This window comes from Hippoglossus hippoglossus, chromosome 3 (genome assembly GCF_009819705.1).
Source record: "Hippoglossus hippoglossus isolate fHipHip1 chromosome 3, fHipHip1.pri, whole genome shotgun sequence".
Classification (NCBI taxonomy): domain Eukaryota; kingdom Metazoa; phylum Chordata; class Actinopteri; order Pleuronectiformes; family Pleuronectidae; genus Hippoglossus; species Hippoglossus hippoglossus.
The window spans coordinates 3,243,438-3,262,799 of NC_047153.1; the positions used below are offsets into that span (position 1 = coordinate 3,243,438).

Genomic DNA, 19,362 nt, shown 5'->3' on the forward strand with positions numbered 1-19,362 from the left:
CACGGGACGAGCATGTCTCCGCTGGTCAGCCCGCTATTCACTCACATGTGGCATTTGTCTGGATCGTTGGGACTGGGAGGCTGCAGCAGCTGCTCGGGCGCGACCGCTCGCTCTCCCGTGCGTGAGCTGGAATTTCTGTCAGCGCCACACAGCCAGCAGTGTGGAAGACTTCCGCAGTGTTCAGCACTACTGTACGCCGGGTTACAGTAGTTCCGCCGGGTTTACACCTCTGTCTGTCTGCTTGTGTGCTTGTAGTGGATGGGCAGAGGGGGACATTTAATTATGTGATTGGGGAAATTAAAACTCCAGGACAACAGAAGGGGAATACAAAGTATGGGATGCATATTTGATAATTTATATCATATAAAATATGTAATTTATATTGTTTAAAATCATGGGGGGAGAGGGGGGAGGGGGGAGCTGGCTCATTAGCATTTAAAGGAACAGGCACTCAAAACAGGTCGCTCTGTGGAGGGCTGTTTTATACAGGGTAAAAAGGAGCTGTTTTAAATGATCCTTGTGGTATTTTGACCAAAGTATGTTACAGACATTTCATTAAGACCCCAAGGAACCATATCAACTAGTGGTAAAATGGGCATGCTATGTCCCCTTTAACATGTTCATGAGACAAAAAGGGGATTTACCAGGGTGAGGGTCACATGATCACGTTTTGTATGAATGTTGTGTTTTCTGATTTTATTCTAACTGATATTTTCTTTACTTACAGACTCGGTGGTTGTCGACTCTCAGAGACTCACTGTGAAGTCATGGCCTCAGCTCTGAAGTCAGACCCCTCACATCTGAGAGAACTGGATCTGAGTGAAAATGACCTGCAGGACTCAGGAGTGAAGCTGCTGTGTTCTGGACTGGAGAGTCCAAACTGTCAACTGGAGACTCTGAGGTCCTTAAATCCTTCTTCACTTTTCCAACTTTCTTTCTTATTCGGTCATTATTTATTTAAATTGTCTCAGTTCTGCTCTGCTCACTGTCCCTCAGTCATCTGTCACTCACCCAGCCTGTCAGTCACGTCCACCTCATCAACTCCATTCACCTGCACTCACCTGCTCCTGATCACTAAGAAAGTGTCAGTAAATAACATGTGGACTGAGGCCGAGCACTCGTCCTCCTCAGGTTTTCAAAATAAGACACATTCTTATTGAAACACGTTGCACAGTTGATAAGTATAGAAACAAACAGGAAGTGACTGTCAGGAGCCATCCCTACTTTAAACAGTGTTTAATTACACAAACCTGCTTAGTGACCAAACACACAGAGTAGAAGGTGATAAATGAAACAATGGTCCAACATGTCTGATCTGATGTTTATCTTCAGGTCACAGACTGGACTGAGGTCAGCAGCATGTTGAGAGTCTGTGTTGACATGATGACGATCCACAACAACAGGAGGACACATTCTAATATTCATATTTCTTTATCCAGGTTGAAGAGCTGCATTCTGTCAGAGATCAGCTGTTCTTCTCTGGCTTCAGCTCTGAGGTCAAACCCCTCTCATCTGAGAGAACTGGATCTGAGTGACAACAACCTGCAGGACTCAGGAGTGAAGGAGCTGTGTGGTTTTCTACAGAGTCCAACCTGTCGACTGGAGACTCTGAGGTCAGACATCATGTTTTATTGTTAAAGGGTTCAACGTGTAGAATTTAGTGACATCTAATGGTGAAGTGTCATGTTGCCCCCCCCCCCCCTTCCAAACATGACAGAGAACCTGTGGTAGCTTCAGTTGTAAAAGAAACTCAAAAGGTTTAGTTTGTCCAGTCTGGGCTACTGTAAAAAACATGGCTTCACATATGAAGAATGGGTGGAGCAGCAGGAGGCCGGACATGACGTGTACGGCTCCTCTTCTTCATCCTGAGATATTTGTGTTCTTCCAGTTTCACGTCCGTCACGTGTTTGTGTCATCAACACGTCCACTCGCTCTCTGTGAATCCTCTGGACATTCACCTGCTCTATTCTCACATGGACTCACCCAGAAACGTTATTCGGAGGCTGCAGGAAAAGTTCCAGAAAATGTCCAGAACAACTTAACTCAGACTTCAATGCAGGTCTGAAAACAGAGACAGGGATGTTTAGTCAAAGTCCTTTATTTTCACACATGGACTCAGTTTAATTTACAGTTTAGTTTAATCCTTTATACTTTATACAAGTCTTCTCTAGACTGGACGACTGTAACTCCCTCCTCTCTGGAATAAGCCAAAAGTCACTCTCCTGCCTCCAACCAGTTCAGAACGCAGCAGCTTCTCACTGGTATTAAACGGCAACATCACATCTCCCTGATCCTCGCTTCTCTCCATTGGCTCCCTGTCCGTTTTAGAATTGATTTTAAGATTTTACTGATCAGTTTTAAAGCATCTGACCCCAAACTACATCACAGAATTATTGAGCCCGTATGTTCCTGCACGCAGCCTTAGATCCTCAGGTGGATCCTGCTGTTCCAAAGTCCAGGTTGAAAACTAAACCGTGACCGTGCTTTTACCATCAGGGCCCCTCGGCTTTGGAGCGGCCCCCTGAGGAGATAAGGCAGAGTCAGTGACTTCTTTTAAATCACTTCTTAAAACCCATTTTTATAGACTTGCTTTTATGTGATGTTGTGTTTTTACTGTGTTTTTATCATTTTCACCTTTTATTTACTTGTTCATTTATCTCTATTGTCATTTTACTGCTTTTATGGGTTCAAGTTTTTATTCACCTTTCTTGCTTTGCTGTCAAAGCACTTTGTAAACTCTGTTTTTAAAAAGTACTATATGAATAAAGTTTATTATTGTTATTATCAATCCAGGTTGGGGGGCTGCAGTATGTCAGAGATCAGCTGTTCTTCTCTGGCTTCAGCTCTGAGGTCAAACCCCTCTCATCTGAGAGAACTGGATCTGAGTAGAAACAACAAGCTGCAGGACTCAGGAGTGAAGGAGCTGCTTGATCTACAGCAGAGTTCAGGCTGTCGACTGCAGATTGTGAGGTCAGTAGATGGTTGGAGTCAGTCCACGCTGCTTTCATCAGTATTTTACTAAACACAGTCAGTATCACAGTACAGATCCAGGGTCTGTGCTACCAAGCAGGATTTGTGGTTATCAGGTTAACTTCAGGTTTAGTTTTTTCAGTCCTACGAAGCTCGTTCACTTCTTAACGAGGTAAATCACCATGGTAACTTCTGATGAACGGCTAACCTGCTCCAGGTTAAGTTGGAGATCAACCTGTATCAAAGCTCCGCCCACTGACCACAGTGACTCTCCACTGTTGTGTGGTGCACACTCTCCTTAAAGGGACGGATAAGGGAAGTTTAAATCAACGTCTGGTTGGTTCAGTTGATCTCTAACTCACCCAGAACATCTCAATCTCTCCAGACTCATCCTATCACCAAAACACCAGATGCACTCAGTCAGCTTCCTGAAGATAGGTCCAGTGTGTCCTCAGAGTCAGTGTGTGTCCTCAGTGTCAGTGTGTGTCCTCAGAGTCAGTGTGTGTGTCCTCAGAGTCAGTGTGTGTCCTCAGAGTCAGTGTGTCCTCAGAGTCAGTGAGACAGTGTGTGTCCTCAGAGACAGTGAGACAGTGTGTGTCCTCAGAGTCAGTGAGTGTCCTCAGAGTCAGTGTGTGTCCTCAGAGTCAGTGAGACAGTGTGTGTCCTCAGAGTCAGTGTGACAGTGTGTCCTCAGAGACAGTGAGACAGTGTGTGTCCTCAGAGACAGTGTGTGTCCTCAGAGTCAGTGTGTGTCCTCAGAGTCAGTGTGTGTCCTCAGAGTCAGTGAGACAGTGTGTGTCCTCAGAGTCAGTGTGACAGTGTGTCCTCAGAGACAGTGAGACAGTGTGTGTCCTCAGAGACAGTGTGTGTCCTCAGAGTCAGTGTGTGTCCTCAGAGTCAGTGTGTGTTCTCAGAGTCAGTGTGTGTCCTCAGAGTCAGTGAAACAGTGTGTGTCCTCAGAGTCAGTGTGACAGTGTGTCCTCAGAGACAGTGAGACAGTGTGTGTCCTCAGAGACAGTGTGTGTCCTCAGAGTCAGTGTGTGTCCTCAGAGTCAGTGTGTGTTCTCAGAGTCAGTGTGTGTCCTCAGAGTCAGTGAGTGTCCTCAGAGACAGTGTGTGTCCTCAAAGACAGTGAGACAGTGTGTCCTCAGAGTCAGTGTGTGTGTCCTCAGAGTCAGTGAGTGTCCTCAGAGACAGTGTGTGTCGTCAGAGTCAGTGAGACAATGTGTGTCCTCAGAGACAGTGAGACAGTGTGTGTCCTCAGAGTCAGTGTGTGTCGTCAGAGTCAGTGTGTTTTCTTCAGAGTCAGTGTGTGTCCTCAGTCAGGGAGACGGTGTGTGTCCTCAGAGACAGTGTGTGTCCTCAGAGTCAGTGGGACAGTGTGTGTCCTCAGAGTCAGTGTGTGTCCTCAGAGACAGTGAGACAGTGAGTGTCCTCAGAGACAGTGTGTGTCCTCAGAGTAAGTGTGTGTCCTCAGAGTCAGTGTGTGTCCTTAGACTCAATGTGTGTCATCAGAGTCAGTGTGTGTCCTCAGAGTCAGTGAGACAGTGTGTGTCCTCAGAGACAGTGACACATTGTGTGTCCTCAGAGACCGTGTGTGTCCTCAGAGTCAGTGTGTGTCCTCAGAGACAGTGAGACAGTGTGTGTCCTCAGAGTCAGTGTGTGTCGTCAGAGTCAGTGTGTTTTCTTCAGAGTCAGTGTGTGTCCTCAGTCAGGGAGACGGTGTGTGTCCTCAGAGACAGTGTGTGTCCTCAGAGTCAGTGGGACAGTGTGTGTCCTCAGAGTCAGTGTGTGTCCTCAGAGACAGTGAGACAGTGTGTGTCCTCAGAGTAAGTGTGTGTCCTCAGAGTCAGTGTGTGTCCTCAGAGACAATGTGTGTCCTCATAGTCAGTGTGTGTCCTCAGAGTCAGTGAGACAGTGTGTGTCCTCAGAGACAGTGACACATTGTGTGTCCTCAGAGACCGTGTGTGTCCTCAGAGTCAGTGTGTGTCCTCAGAGACAGTGAGACAGTGTGTGTCCTCAGAGTCAGTGTGTGTCCTCAGAGACAGTGGACAGTGTGTGTCCTCAGAGTCAGTGGACAGTGTGTGTCCTCAGAGTCAGTGAGACAGTGTGTCCTCAGAGTCAGTGTGTGTGTCCTCAGAGTCAGTGAGTGTCCTCAGAGACAGTGTGTGTCGTCAGAGTCAGTGAGACAATGTATGTCCTCAGAGACAGTGAGACAGTGTGTGTCCTCAGAGTCAGTGTGTGTCGTCAGTCAGGGAGACGGTGTGTGTCCTCAGAGACAGTGTGTGTCCTCAGAGTCAGTGGGACTGTGTGTGTCCTCAGAGTCAGTGTGTGTCCTCAGAGACAGTGAGACAGTGAGTGTCCTCTGAGACAGTGTGTGTCCTCAGAGTCAGTGTGTGTCCTCAGAGACAATGTGTGTCCTCAGAGTCAGTGTGTGTCCTCAGAGACAGTGAGACAGTGTGTGTCCTCAGAGACAGTGGACAGTGTGTGTCCTCAGAGTCAGTGAGACAGTGTGTGTCCTCAGAGTCAGTGTGTGTCCTCAGAGACAGTAAGACAGTGTGTGTCCTCAGAGATAGTGAGACAGTGAGTGTCCTCAGAGACAGTGAGACAGTGTGTGTCCTCAGAGTCAGTGTGTGTCCTCAGAGTCAGTGAGTCAGTGTGTGTCCTCAGAGTCAGTGAGACAGTGTGTGTCCTCAGAGTCAGTGTGTGTCCTCAGAGTCAGTGAGACAGTGTGTGTCCTCAGAGTCAGTGTGTGTCCTCAGAGTCAGTGAGTCAGTGTCTGTCCTCAGAGTCAGTGAGACAGTGTGTGTCCTCAGAGACAGTGAGACAGTGTGTGTCCTCAGAGACAGTGAGACAGTGTGTGTCCTCAGAGACAGTGTGTGTCCTCAGAGACAGTGAGACACTGTGTGTCACATCCTGGGATTCAAACGTTTCTCATCAAGAAACTTCTTCTCTTCCACTCGTCTTGTTAGTAAACAACAGATTCAGATCTCGTGGCCTCGAGTTATTTATCTCGTTCACACACGTTATTATATCGTGGTCACGTAATATATCTTTACCAAATGCCACCAGGGGGCGCTGTAACTTACACATTGACACAATCCCAGATGTTTTACCAGCTGTTCTTCCTGCATTTAGCAGCTGTAACTGAGTTTCTTTTATTCTGGATCATGTGTTTGTTCTCCTCTGATTTTTATTATAGAACAGTTTGATCCCCGTGAAATATGAGGCTCTGCTGTCAGTCAAACTGTCCATGTCTGTGATTGGTCATACGCAGTAAACCCCGCCCCTTTTATGTGCACGTGCTCACACAGTGAAACATGGCTTCACCTGTAACAGCAGTAAATCCACCTCTCAGGTGTCCACTCTGCACTTTGACATGCAGAGGAAACACACTTAGCTCTTAGCGTGTTCATTCCAACACGTGAACATGAAGCAGAGAGGAAGCTGCTCCACCTCTGAACAGGACTGAAGTCCCTGCTGCTCTTTCTACTGGATGTGCTGCATCACTGACTCACAGCTGATGAAGTGAGTCTCTGGAAACACTGATGTCTTCTTCTCTCAACAGTTGGGAGGGATCTATGTGGAGGTGAGTGTGAAGAGGACAGTGTGTGTGGACGGAGGCTGAGCTGTGTCCTGAGGATCCAGAGGCTGAAGCAGCAGCAGCTTGTGTGTAGAGCGGCTCTGACTGGGCCTTGTTGCTGGGAGGCAGAGTGGAGACAGAGCTCCAGAGGAATCAGAGGAGGTGAGCTGCTCTGAGATCAGCTGTCACACAGTGTCCAGTCCACCATCCTCCCTGTGTGTTCCTGTGGATGTGACACAGCATCATCAGTGGATCTGCTGCTGCTCTGTCCTTTGACTCAGTGTCTGCAGACACACTCACGCTCCTCCACCTCCTCCACTCTTTTATTCACTCACATATTCTGAACACAAACACGATGACATGACTGCAGATCAACACTTTTCTAAATCTGTTTTGAAGTCATTTAAAACCTCTGGAGTCTTTACCTGATTTGTCTTGTGTGTTTTTTGGGTCTAATATGTTGAAAAATGTATTTTCTGAAATAAAAAAGATACCAAACATCAGCAAGGTGAAACTAAATTTAACGTATTTAAAACTAGCTGCAGTAGCCGAGGACTCTAAAGGATTCAGGCACGTTCATATTATATTGTAGAAATAGTTAATTTGCAGTTAAATGATGGAGATGACTGAACTAAGTCGTCTGAATCAGGAAACATGTTTCTGATTTATTCAAAGAGGAAGAATGAGGTGAGAGGAAATGAGAAATCATTTTAATTATAAGGGAAGAAAACAGTTTGAATGGGAGAAACTTCATCAGAGAACTGAGGAGAGCTTTGGAGATACTTGGTGTAAAAATACCAAATATAGAAATGAAATTTAATTTAGAAGAAGGCAAATATATATGAATTAAACTAAACTAGAGCAAAAAAACTTAAATCAGGCTCACTGGATATGCAGCATATGGAGAAATTCCTCTGGAGGAGAAAAGAAAAACCAGACATGGCGTGTGACGTTCTTAGAAAAACACAGATTCAAATTTATTCAGCATTTTACATTTCGCAGGACATCAAAAACAATTTGTCATTTGCTTATAAATTAAACTCATCAAATCGTTTGATTAGTCTCAAGTATTCACACATTCTTGACAATTCCATTTTTTAAAAAAGGGGGCAACAGTTAACATGTACATATGTGCAAGAGTAAAGTCATCTTATTAAAATGATCAGTCAATCAAACTCGTCTCTTCAGTTCAAAACATCCGTCCGAGCTGCGTGTGGCGCTATTTATACTTTTTACTTTTACTACTTGTGGTAATTTGAAGAAAAATTTGATACAACAAAAAATAAAACAAAAATTATAATTCTGTTCCATTAGTTTATGAACCCCCCCCATCACAATGAGTGTTGCTGGTGAAGTTGGTTTGAAATCACACTCCCAGTCCGGCAGCTATTTTTAGAGCCGACTGTGATAAGAACCAAGGCCGCTGTGAAATACTCAGAGGTAGAGAATACTGTAACACGCTAAACAAACCAAATAACATCAGAAACACCAACCGACCACCACACAGACGCAGCACTCACACACGTAATCAACACAGACACCGGAGCGTTTCCCTTCACGACTCCTCGGACGCCACGTCCAGCTTCCTCTGAGGGATGTAAACGGTTTGGGAGGCCGCGTGTCCAGCTGTGGTCACCATGGCGGCCAGAGGCGAGAGGGGGACCGGCGTGTGGAAGAAGCTGTGCTGGGGGAGCGCGGCCCCTTTGGGGGTGGTCATCAGGGGCTGGACAACGGACAGAGTTCAGTTAGTGGGACGGCTCATGATTCACGGTTATGATAAATAAGTCAATGGAAATGAAAATAAAGAATGAAAAGCAGTTCAATTTCAATACATCCTCCCGCCAATATCTTTTTGTCAAGCGTTACAATCAATTTGACCATTTATTGATATTTTTCAAGCACTACATTTTTTGTTTTGCACTTCCCTAAAGTCTGGGCACTTTGGACAGACATTAAAAACCCTGTATCTTATACAAATATAAAGGATATAGTATATAAGTATACCCCTATAGTTAAATTACATGACGGACTTCCTCAGACTGAACAAAGCTGATGATATTATACCAGTGAGTCTCAACCTGGGGGTCGTGAGATCATTTCTTTACAAATTCAAATGACATTTTTGTACTGGGAATTGTTTTTGTATTGAATTGTCAGTACCAGTAATAAGATTGAATAGTTATTGAGTGTTTGTGAGAATCAAAGTCTGTTTCTGTGATGTATTAACAACTTAATTTGTAATTCAGCAGGTCCAGAGTCAGGTCAGGGGGCGTTCTGGCCACACAGCAGCGACCTGGCGGCTCAGTCGTGCACCAATCTGACTTTACCAGTGGGTCGCGACTCACAAAACTCGAAAAGCAACATTTAAGTACCCCATTCCACCCAAAGAGTTAAAAACAATCAAGTTAGTTAGTGAGTCAGAACACAGAAGAGTGTATTTTCACCTGTTGTACACTGAACAGCGTCACTGGGTGTGCAGGCACAGGGGACACGGGTTTGATGAAGACCATGCCTCTCTGCTGCAGAGACAGCGGGGCTGACAGGGGGCTGGACAGGGAGTTGCAACGCTCTGGAGTCTGAGGGGCAGCGAAGGCGTTTCCTGGGCTGGAGATCAGGCCCAGGTTCTGCAGGGTGAAGTTGAGGATGGCCGGACTGGGGCTGTGGAGGTGGTGAGCCTGCTGCGAGGGGCGCGGAGAGTCGGCAGCAGCGGGTCGGTGGAGGCGAAGGCTGGTGGGTGTCATCTCCTGGACCGAGGCAGGTCTGGAGCCTGTGGACAACAAAATTTAAAAAACTGTCTGAGCTCTTCTGATGACGTTTGACGTCGAATTATTGTTCGTTCTGAAAATATGATTCCATTCATCATTTTGACGATAAATTAGCTCTTTAAGACGTTAAAAACAGACTCTGGTCTTAAATTTGACTTTGGTATTTTTCTGTACATTGTATATTTTTGATATTCTACCATTGATCAGACAAATCAATTCTATCATCATCTGAAAAGTGATTAATTTCAATAGTTAAATCAGTTCAATTTAACTGGAGTGATGACGATGAACAGTTTCCAGTGTTGATCGGACTATAACAAAGCATAGTATAGTGAAACATGAACAGACGTCAGATTCTCTGTGGTATTTACCTGCGGTTGGTGTTTGGTAAATGTACGTGGGGGTTGAGGTCTTGTGGCTTTCTCCCCCTGAAGCTTTACTTTCCTTGTAGCTGATGAGGGACTGCTGGGAGATCGGGATCAGGTATCCGGCCGGTACTAAAGTCTGGATGGGCAGAAAAACAAATGTCTCGTATGCAGCTAAAACACGTGAAGGCTTTTAAAATCCTTCCTGGAATAACACTTAGCACAGAAAGCATCGTTCATTATTTACCTCGGTGTGGAGTTGTCCGGGTGTGAGGGGCACAGCTCTGACCGGGGTCAATCCCGTCTCGCTGTCAGAGTTGACAGTCTTGTCCTCTGTGTCCAGGAGGGTCTCCAAGCTCTGTTCTAGCGTCTGATTGGCCCCAGCACCAGTGGGGGTGTTGACAAACTCCGGGTCCAGGTGGAGGACGCGGGGTGAGGGCCGGCTGGACAGCTGGTCGCCACGACGGGCTTTCAGACGGGCCTGCAGGATCTCACACAGCTTCGGAGAGGTGTCCTACAGGGGGCAGAATACTGGGGGGTGACTTTTCTGGACGTAAATGTCCCAGAATGCATTTCGTGTTGCCCTGTTGTTGTGGGTTTCATACATTGTGGCCACTTCTTTTATTTCTCACCTTAAAGTTTGGGTCGGCCCTCTTGGCTTTGGACGGGCTGCTCTCCACAGCTGAATCTGGATGCAGCCGTTTGAGCGCCGTGGGGCTGGCGTCTGACGTCTTGCTGGTAGACGGCGCATTCGGGCTTTGTCCGCTTTTATCCTCAAAGGTCATAGAGCGCACGGCGAGGCTGGTCGGCTGCGGCCTGGCCAGAGGGTTTGGCCTGAGGGAAGACGGTTGTAGATACACAGCGTAGGGCCCGCTCCCCCGCTGCTGGGGAAACAGGACGGGGATCAGGGGCGAACACTGTGTGGGGATGTAAGCGACGGCGCCTGCGGACTGCAGTGACAGTGGGGGGTGGGGGGTTAGGTGGAGTGTAGTGTTGACTCCAGGCTCCTGGGTTGAAGTCCATAACGGTGCCTGAGGCGGTTCCATTGAATGAGAGGAGGTCGGCTGGAGTCTCGCAGCGGCTGCGTCCGACTCAGCAGCAGCAGCTTTAAGGTTTTTACCTCCAGACCTGGAACAGAAGCAAAACTCATTTAATAATCCAGAAATCTGCAATGATTTCATTGTAAAATACTAAATCAGAGCTGAACCTTTAGTTGCTTCTCTTTTTCTCTATCAAAGCTGTAAATCATCCATTACTGTTCTCTCTTTTCTGTTTAAAGGAAAATATGACAAACAAATAAAGGGATGTAAAAATAAAGTCAATGTAAACAGAAGCAGTTAGAAAGAGAAACAGATTTCTACTCACAGTATGAACACATGAGCACGATTACTCAAAAACCATTGAACCGATTTCCGTGATATTCCAAAATATGACCCAAAATAAGAACCAATTAAATTGCCAGAGCAAATCTGGATGAATTGGCGTGTCCAGAAATACTTTCCCCACTTCCTTCAACATGGCGAGATCCATATTAATTTCACACTTTCTGGTTGACTTTCCTCTGCACCAAATTCCCTCATGTATAACTGAGCCAGATTTGATTACAAGAACGCAACAGTTCAGGCTGAATACAAATCTAAATGGGACCAAACTTACACAGTTGACTCCTGGTCGAGCTGGATTTTACAGATGGCGGCAAGTTGAGCCATCTTGTTCGGGATGTCGCTGTTTGATGAATCACCTTAAGACAAGAGAAGATGCATGTGTCATCACACCATTAACAAACCTACAAAACAGGGACCTGCAGATCTGGACTCTACTCACTGGTCTTGACAGGACTGCTGGGCGCCGAGTTGATCTTGCGCCGGTCGTCCTGGATGCTCTTTACCAGCTTTATGAGGGAGGGGTGCCGGGTGAAACTGCGTTTAGCCCCCGGTGAGGAAAAGAGTTTTTTGGCACAGTTGTCCACAGACGCACGTGATTCCAGAACATTTTTCTTCCTGCTTGGACATTCAATCGTGGAGCTCCCCAAGTCTGAAACAAGAATTGAACGTTTGTTGCCTATAGAATATGTGTTCACATATCACAAACTTACTGTAAACGCTGAACCAACATTGAAAAATAGCAAATAAGAAACGAGGTCTGGCGATACCTTTGACTTGTGGGAATTCTACGGGGCCGACCCATTCGAAGGCGGGTTTCCTCCCCCGCTCTTCTGTCACGTGCACTTTCTCGATGAGCTTCAGGCTCCGCAGCACGTTAGCTATATCATAGAGCCGCCGCACTTTGGCTGCAAACACATAAGCAAACAGTGAAATGATTTGATGTCAACACAGAGACAGAGAGGAAAACACTTTTTGTCCGTCAGACTCTGTGCTCACTCTTGAACTTGTTCTTGTCTTGATCGGCGCCCTGGTCCTCTCCGATCAGGATCTTCGCAGCCACGTCCAGGCTGACCACGCGAGGATAAGACACCAGGAAGAGCATGACAAACTTCTGGCTCATCACCCGCAGAGATTTGTCCTTCCGGCTGTTGACAGAGGCTGGACGGGACAAACAGCGAGACAGGAAGAGGACGATTTGTTTAAATATGAATCACTCAGGTAGCAGGTTCTTGTCATTGTCTCTTGGATGTTTAATTCTAAGACAAACGTTGTGTGTGGTGTATTCACAGGGACGTCAGACGGAGAGTTTGTGGTGATAAGAGCTGACGACCGTGAACATGATCACGTGATCTCTGCAGCAATTAAGCAATATTCATTTTCAACACCCTCCAACATATTTTTCAAGGATATTCATTACCCCAGCAAAACCACAGCTAACCGCGCTCTGATTGATGTATGGACAGCCAGAGGAAGTGGACCGAAGACTCTCCAGCTTCTCACCTGCTTTGAACTCCACGCCCGGAAGCTCCACGAAGAAGAGCTCCTTCTGGCCCTGCTCGCTGCTCTCCAGCTCCACCAGCTCCTCGTTCTCCTTCTCTTCCAGGAGACGCTGCCGGATCTGCTGCATCTGCTGACCGTACCGCTGCTCCTCGCCCACCTGCTTCAGAATGGCCAGGGTCTGGGCCAACTTGGAGCGGCCGTGCCACGTGTAGCGGTTCTTGGCCGAGCGGCTCACCATGTGCAGGCTCTCCAGCACGTTCATGATGTCGTAGATGCGCCGGCGCTCCACACCTGTACGGACAAAAAAAGGGAAAAGACATTGAATCAACTCTAGGAACAAACTAGCACAACATAAGTTACTGATGTAAAAGAAAGCTTAAGCTAAAGACAAAGACAGAGAGGACGTACTGAGCTCAGTGGCCACGTCGTCCAGACAGATGTCGTTGTTGAGGGCGGGGTTTGGGTAATCTGGGTAGCGGGCGAGGAACTTGTGACAGAGCAAACCCAAACTCTTTTCTTTTCTGCTGATCATTCTCTCAGACTCTTCTCCGTTTTCAGCGTCCTGCAAAAATAACACGGACAAGAGCAGGAAAATGAATATTTGAACAGCTTGTCTCAACAGAGAGAATCTGTCACGTGTTAATTCTCGGACGTATTTTAATACCTGTGCAGAGTCGAGACCTTCCCGTCCGTCAGGGTCCATGCACAGCTCCTTCTCTCGGTTCCTCATGTCAGGACTAGCAGCACTGATGAGCATTTTAAGGTTGGAGGTCGGCGTCCATGGATCAACAGAACCTCCCTCCCGTCCTTTCTTAGGCGTAGCGAGGGGACCCATGGTTCGCTGGTTCTCCTCCGACACCGCACGCGTGTCAGATGATCTCTTCGAGGTATTTACAGGAACCTGAGGTTTTACAAAGCCATCGTCCTGGTCAGGAGAAAGAGAGAGTGAATGAGTTAGATACGATTTAAATCAATCCAACACGGGTATTTCACCCTTAGAATAAAAAAAATTTTGATTAGATTTTGAGATGTTTTGCTGTTTTGACATTTTCCACCTTAGCATGGGTATTTCAGAAAGGTTCATATTAATTAGAGATACATTCAGCTAAAGGTTGGGACACTATCCTCTTTAATAATCAACTGATTTCAGTGTATAAAATATTTAAATCGTGAAAAATGCAAGTGCTCCACAGAGAGGAATAAAAACAAAAGTCCTGTTTAGAGTAAAGTAAAGAGACCAAAAAGCAACTTACCCTAACTTTACTGAACACTAGCTAACTAACTTTAAAAGAAACTCAATCAATCATTTTCTAACAAGTATGACAATTTCTCTCTAATAATCAATGCATTTTCAGTTAATAAAATCTCACAACAACAACAATAATGACTTAGTTCACCCTAGCTACCACGAACTCTACTCTACAAACTATAACACCAACTCAACGGGAGTTTGTCCTGCATTATTCCAGTTAGTCAGTTAATTGAAACACGAGACTTTAGGTGAATAAACATTATTATTTCAGTTTTACCGCTTTCAGGACGAAACGCGTTGGTCTGTTCTACACCCGGCGTGACGACATCGCGTCAGATAAAAACGCGGAGATTAAATCACCTTCCCGTTCTGCGCGATAACGAGGATCAATAAATTAAATACATCGGTTTAAATCTCATTAAAAACGCCTCATCCGTGTTGGCGGTAACTGACGTGCGATCCGTCGAATCCCCGCAGCGGTCCCGCCCTTTTCCCCGTAAGAGGCGGCCAATGGGAGCGCGGCACGAGGCGGCGTACCGGAAGCGAAGGCTGTCCCGCGCAGGTGAAATGTTTTTGAAAAATCCTTGGCGCGGAACGTGTTTTACGGAAACGCCGGCGGATCCACGTTAAGCCTTTTTGTACCCGTTGATGTGTGATCCGCCGTTAACGTGACGGCGACACGGACAACGTGATGAAGTGTGTCGCGGGAGTAGTTTGGGCTCATGTTTGTGGGGACGGAGCCGGAGACGAGCGCCCGGCGTCCGGTTTGGTTCAGAGAGGAAAACCCGTTAAATCAGTAAAAAAACCGGACGATCCGGTAACTTCCCGAGCGGCCGCGGTTTAAATCCAACAGAGTCAAACACACGGCGAAGAGTTACGTTAAGGTTACGCCGCCTGTACGTGAATCCAGGAGGCGGTAACCCCCCGCGACACCGAAACCGCAGATTTAAATCGAGCCAAACTTTTTTATCCCCTCACAGAGAATAGCAACGCTTCTCAGATGTTTCCCACACTTACCGAAAATCCGCAGAACGACCTCTTGCTCAGAAGAACCCCCTCATCGTCACAGTCTGTTCCAGATGTGAGGTTTGAAAACACGAGATCTCAAACTTCCGGGTTCCAAACGAGGATAAAACTCCAAAGAGGAAACAGTCAAATGTGTCCGCAGCTCCCAGGTTTCTGTGTTTTCATCCCGGTGTTGGTCAAAGTTTACAGCAGAGGAGCAAAGTTTGATCCTGGTGTGTGTGTCCAGCAGAGTTTAGCCCCGCCCAGTGTAAGCATGCTGCCAACGTCACCAAACACTAGCCCCTGCACTTCCGCCATGTCCTCCTCCTCCTCCTCCAGGCTGACATCACAGTGGTGGAGTGAGCTTCAGGTTCACACTGCACATTTCAAACACATGCATGCACAGACATGTGAGTGATTCCAACACAAAGGAGAAATACAAATGTATGGAAATCATATTAGATTGCACGTGCACCTTGTTATTTGTTTTGAGAAAGTCCTGCACGACACTGGTGGTCAACGCACTTCCAATGAAGACATCTCATGCAAGTAGAAAAATGAGGTGTGAAAATTAAGAAAGCAGCTCCATCAACACCTGCAGATACAGAAACACGCTGCAATTTGGGAAAACGACAACGGGAATGTTTCCAGGGGACCGCAAACAAGTGATGAACCTGGCTGTAGTTCAATGCTCTGTGAGTTCGCAGTGCATTGAGCTCCCTCGCTCACCGTACTGTACAAACAAAGTTATCACTGTCAACCGAGGCCACTGCGGGGGTCACAAAATGGCCTCACTCCAGAAGACCTCAGTCACCTGAGCAGAGAGGAGGTTGCTCTGGCCCATAATACAAAAAAAACCCCATTAAATCCATAATAATAATAACAGGGCGGCTGTGGTTGTGGTTCAGGAGGTAAAGAGGGTCGTCCACTAACCAGAAGGTCGTTGGTCCTTGCTCAAGACCCTGAATGGGGAAAAGTGCTTTGTATGGTCATCGAGACTAGAAAAGCTCTTTATAAATACAAAGCGTTTACCAGTAATAGAACAGAATAGTTGACAATGAAGTGATGTAAGATAATCAAAAGGATTTAAAAAATGACATGTTTTAAGAAGTGATTATGTCTTTAATTCTTCAAACCTCAGAATAAGTGACATCAACAGATTAGATTAATATTAAAACAGACAAAATTGTCGTCCTCCCAAAATGTGTCTTAACCAGTTTATCTGAATCCAATATGATGCTTCACCTTGTTTTTATACTTCTACAATACTTAGGTGAATGTATTTATGGAATACATTCCATCAATGCAAGGTGAGAAATTATTTAAAAATCATCTGTGGTATTTGTTGCCATCAGATTTCTATCTTATTTATATCATATTACATTTCTTGTGTTCGGCAACCAGATGTGTTGATGTACAGAACTTCATTTACTTCCTATGATCTTTTCTTTCCCGACAAAATCCTTTAAGAATTTATGCAAAATGTGAAGATGTTTCCGGCCGGTTGGATTTTTACAAGCCCGTCTGTCTATTTGCAGTAAAACAGAGTGAAACATGCTCTGGGCTCATTTAGCTGCAGAGGAAAACGTGCTGGGAAACAAATATCTGGCTGTTCGGTTGAAAACAGCTGTGAATCGTGCATCACATGCACAGATGCACAGATGCACACGGTAACCACACCACAGTAAATAACCAAATTTACATAATTGTTTGATGGAAGCATTTGCACGGTTTGCAGTAAACTCAGGTTTTACGTGATTTCATTATCAGGGAGAGATGTTTGGCTGCTCACAGGAAACAACTGTCCAGGTAATATGATCATTTACCTCATGGTCCTTAAACGGTTAAACTGGTTATCAGAACGTCACTGGACTTTGGTAACTTGATGAATTGGGAACTCGCACCACTGAAATATCAAATAATGCAGGTCTTGCATTATTAATTATATTTTTGTCCTGCTCTGTAGATGGAGCCTGTGTCAAAATCCTGTTTGGCGCCGGGGCCGTGCAGGCTGAGCTATTATTCCAGCACAGAAGTGGTTTCTGGGTAAATAATGTAGCCGCCATGTACAAATAGCCTTTTGTGTTCACCGGTGACAGGGCACATACATAATTCACCGGGAGCTGTCGGTGTGTGAGGTGGAGGTGCAGCAGCTAATGTTCACCCTAAACCCCCCTGATCTGCTCAAGCTGCCCACAGCGTCGTAAATTCAGGCCCAGTCTCATTTTAAATGTCGAGTACTGAGTTGCAGAGAAAGACTGTTTTCAATAAACCACAGTGCAGGACCTCATTACTGCTCATGTCATTTCAATAAATCACACCAGGTTTTTGCATTTGAATAAAGTCCAATTAAATACATTTCTGCATGTGGCCCGTTCCTGTTGGGGATTACATCACAGCCATGCTTTTCAAAAACATACATCATACCATCTTCTGGTATTGTAGATAACAACAAGAAAGACAAAGAGAACACACAGAAAGAACAAAACTTAAAAATAAAACCCAAATTCCCTTACTGCATACAGAACCTACGACTTATCGAAATGTCTCTTCTTGCAGGTTTTCCTCAAGGTAACATATTTCATTTAAGTGGTCGCTGACGTGTCTCTGTCGTGACGCTAGGTGGCGCTACAGTCCTCCTCACTGGTAATCACCATGGAAACCGACGGGCACCTTCAAGGATGTTGGGCGAAAACACTCGAGCTCGAAGCATCCAGTGACGTAATGTTACGGGTGTGAGAATGAGGACCCTGATGCTGCCTTCAGGTACTGCTCGTCAATTTGACCACCCGCTCCAGCTGGGTGGGTACAGATTAGAAATGGACCCAGTTTGTCTGCATATCATGAAACAATGAGTGACCATGGTGAATATGTCTGTTTTGGCCAGAAGAATAAACTTAAATACTTCTTTCGATGGTCTGTGGTGGAGATACATGTCCATCACGCACTAAGTTTTTTCAAAGCCATGACACAAATTTTCAGTTTTGAGTTTAAAAACACGACCAAAACAACCATGAACCACTGAAAGGAGATCCACGCTGTTGCAGCTCAGGTCTGCTGATTAATACAAAATCAATTCAGCATAAGAAAGAAGAATATATAAGTTTTACTAGAGATCAACGACCTGAGAGTTTTCCACCAATTTTTTGACCTATAAGTTTTATCTGTGCTTCGATGAATGGTCAGATCCAGCAAATATTCCCCTTAGTTTAGAATCATTAACATTTTAAAGGCTTTTATGTATTTATTTTAAGTGATGTCATGTTTTACGCTTTGTGTGTATCCCAGGAAGACCAACCAATGTGCATGTGAGCATTATACAAAACAAAACAAAACACAATTAGCTTGAAAGCACATTTGACGCGATTAAAAGAGGAAATAGTTTGTGCTGCAAAAGAAAACCGTGAACGCCAGTGTTTTCTGAAAGTGTGTGTCTTTTTCCGACAGTCCGTGAAGGCAGCAGCTGGCCGCTCTGCTCAGCAGCCGGAGGAGAGAGACAGACAGGAGGAGAGGAGGGAGGACAGACAGGAGGGGAGAACAGACAGACAGGGAGCATCACCTCCACCGACAGACACGGAGCAGTGCGGGGTGAGCATCTTTTCTTACCACACAAACTTCTGTTCCTCTACCTGCTCCCGGTGCGTTGGCTGCCCGCGGATCCAGAGCTTTCCGCAAGTTTCCAGAGAAGCTCGGGGGCTGCAGCTCGCGGAGTTCTCGCACATTCTCCCGCAGAGATGCTGCTGCTGCAGCTCCGAGCTTCTGCGGGCGACTGGTTCCACGTCTCAACTCCTCACTCAGTGTTGGTCCGTCGGCAAATTGCTTCCATTGGCAAGAACTGCGTTGCAGGAGAGGAAGTTTGCAAACGATGAAAAGTGAGAAAGTTGCCGTTTGTGAAAAAGCACCACACCTGCAGGAATTAGCTGTGGGCTGTACTATGTTATTTATGCAATTGATGGTAAATGTCACTGCACAGCATTTAGTCTGTAAATCCCATCATTAAAACTAAAACCATTCATTCTTCTGTGCCACATAGATCTTAGCTGTTGTTCAAAAAGTGTTAAAATCCCATCGCAGTGGCACCAGCTTCATGTTCCTTCATTATGTATATACACTGTATTTGTTTTGTCCTGAAAACAGTTTTTTAAAATGCACCTTTTCTCTTGTTGAGCTAAAGTAATTCCATTCCTTGAAAATCGTCTTGTTCATGAAGCCTGTGCTGCTTCCTACAGACGAGTTGGGATATTTGAGAGATGGACTAACTCAATTGTGGGTTTTTGGTCCCTTCATAAAATATATAAAGTCTTAAACTATGAAATAATTCCAGTATTTACCTTAAGTTCTTTGACAACTCAGCTTTTTCAATAATATTTTATGTAACTCTGTTTTTCTCAAGCACTTGTTCCCTGTCAGGATGCCATGCACTCGACTCTCGAGCTGTGAGTGACACCAGCTTTCACACACCTGCCTTTGCTGCACATCTTTTTTTTTTATTTGCTTTTACACTTGTGGATGCTTCCTGGAAAACTGAAGTCTGCCC

The 19,362-nt window shown here is 45.7% G+C and overlaps 2 protein-coding genes across 3 annotated transcripts in view; one reads left to right on the forward strand and one right to left on the reverse strand.

The window, feature by feature from the left end:
• LOC117752565 (ribonuclease inhibitor-like) overlaps positions 1 to 6,595 on the forward strand; it is a 31,468-nt gene extending 24,873 nt beyond the window's left edge. The window contains exon 4 of the mRNA XM_034570005.1: positions 6,539 to 6,595. Coding sequence (XP_034425896.1) covers positions 6,539 to 6,563 — 25 coding nt within the window. The 3' untranslated portion in view covers positions 6,564 to 6,595. The remainder of the gene's footprint in view (positions 1 to 6,538) is intronic.
• Positions 6,596 to 7,508: 913 nt separating this feature from the next.
• Positions 7,509 to 15,087, reverse strand: LOC117779361 (transcription factor E2F8-like). Of its 2 annotated transcripts, none has more exons than XM_034615467.1 (13): positions 14,838 to 15,087; positions 13,233 to 13,493; positions 12,977 to 13,130; positions 12,569 to 12,859; positions 12,065 to 12,226; positions 11,836 to 11,973; positions 11,508 to 11,717; positions 11,340 to 11,424; positions 10,316 to 10,811; positions 9,931 to 10,197; positions 9,690 to 9,822; positions 8,998 to 9,320; positions 7,509 to 8,276 (listed from the first exon to the last, which is right to left on the reverse strand). In XM_034615467.1, exons 2-13 carry the CDS (start codon positions 13,401 to 13,403, stop codon positions 8,109 to 8,111), a joined length of 2,598 nt encoding a protein of 865 aa, XP_034471358.1. In that variant the 5' UTR covers positions 13,404 to 13,493; positions 14,838 to 15,087; the 3' UTR covers positions 7,509 to 8,108. The 2 variants fall into 2 exon arrangements, with proteins under 2 accessions (XP_034471358.1, XP_034471369.1); XM_034615478.1 differs by lacking the exon at positions 14,838 to 15,087 and adding an exon at positions 14,098 to 14,293.
• Positions 15,088 to 19,362: the final 4,275 nt, after the last annotated feature.

What these genes read in the sequence shown, in the direction of transcription:
- LOC117779361 (XM_034615467.1), bottom strand. Translation starts at nt 13,403, where the DNA reads ATGGGTCCCCTCGCTACGCCTAAGAAAGGACGGGAGGGAGGTTCTGTT. An exon ending in CTCGACCAGGAGTCAACTGT is followed by an intron (nt 10,812 to 11,339) that starts GTAAGTTTGGTC and finishes CTTCTGTTCCAG; the next exon opens with GTCTGGAGGTAAAAACCTTA. An exon ending in GGGCCGACCCAAACTTTAAG is followed by an intron (nt 10,198 to 10,315) that starts GTGAGAAATAAA and finishes TGCCCCCTGTAG; the next exon opens with GACACCTCTCCGAAGCTGTG.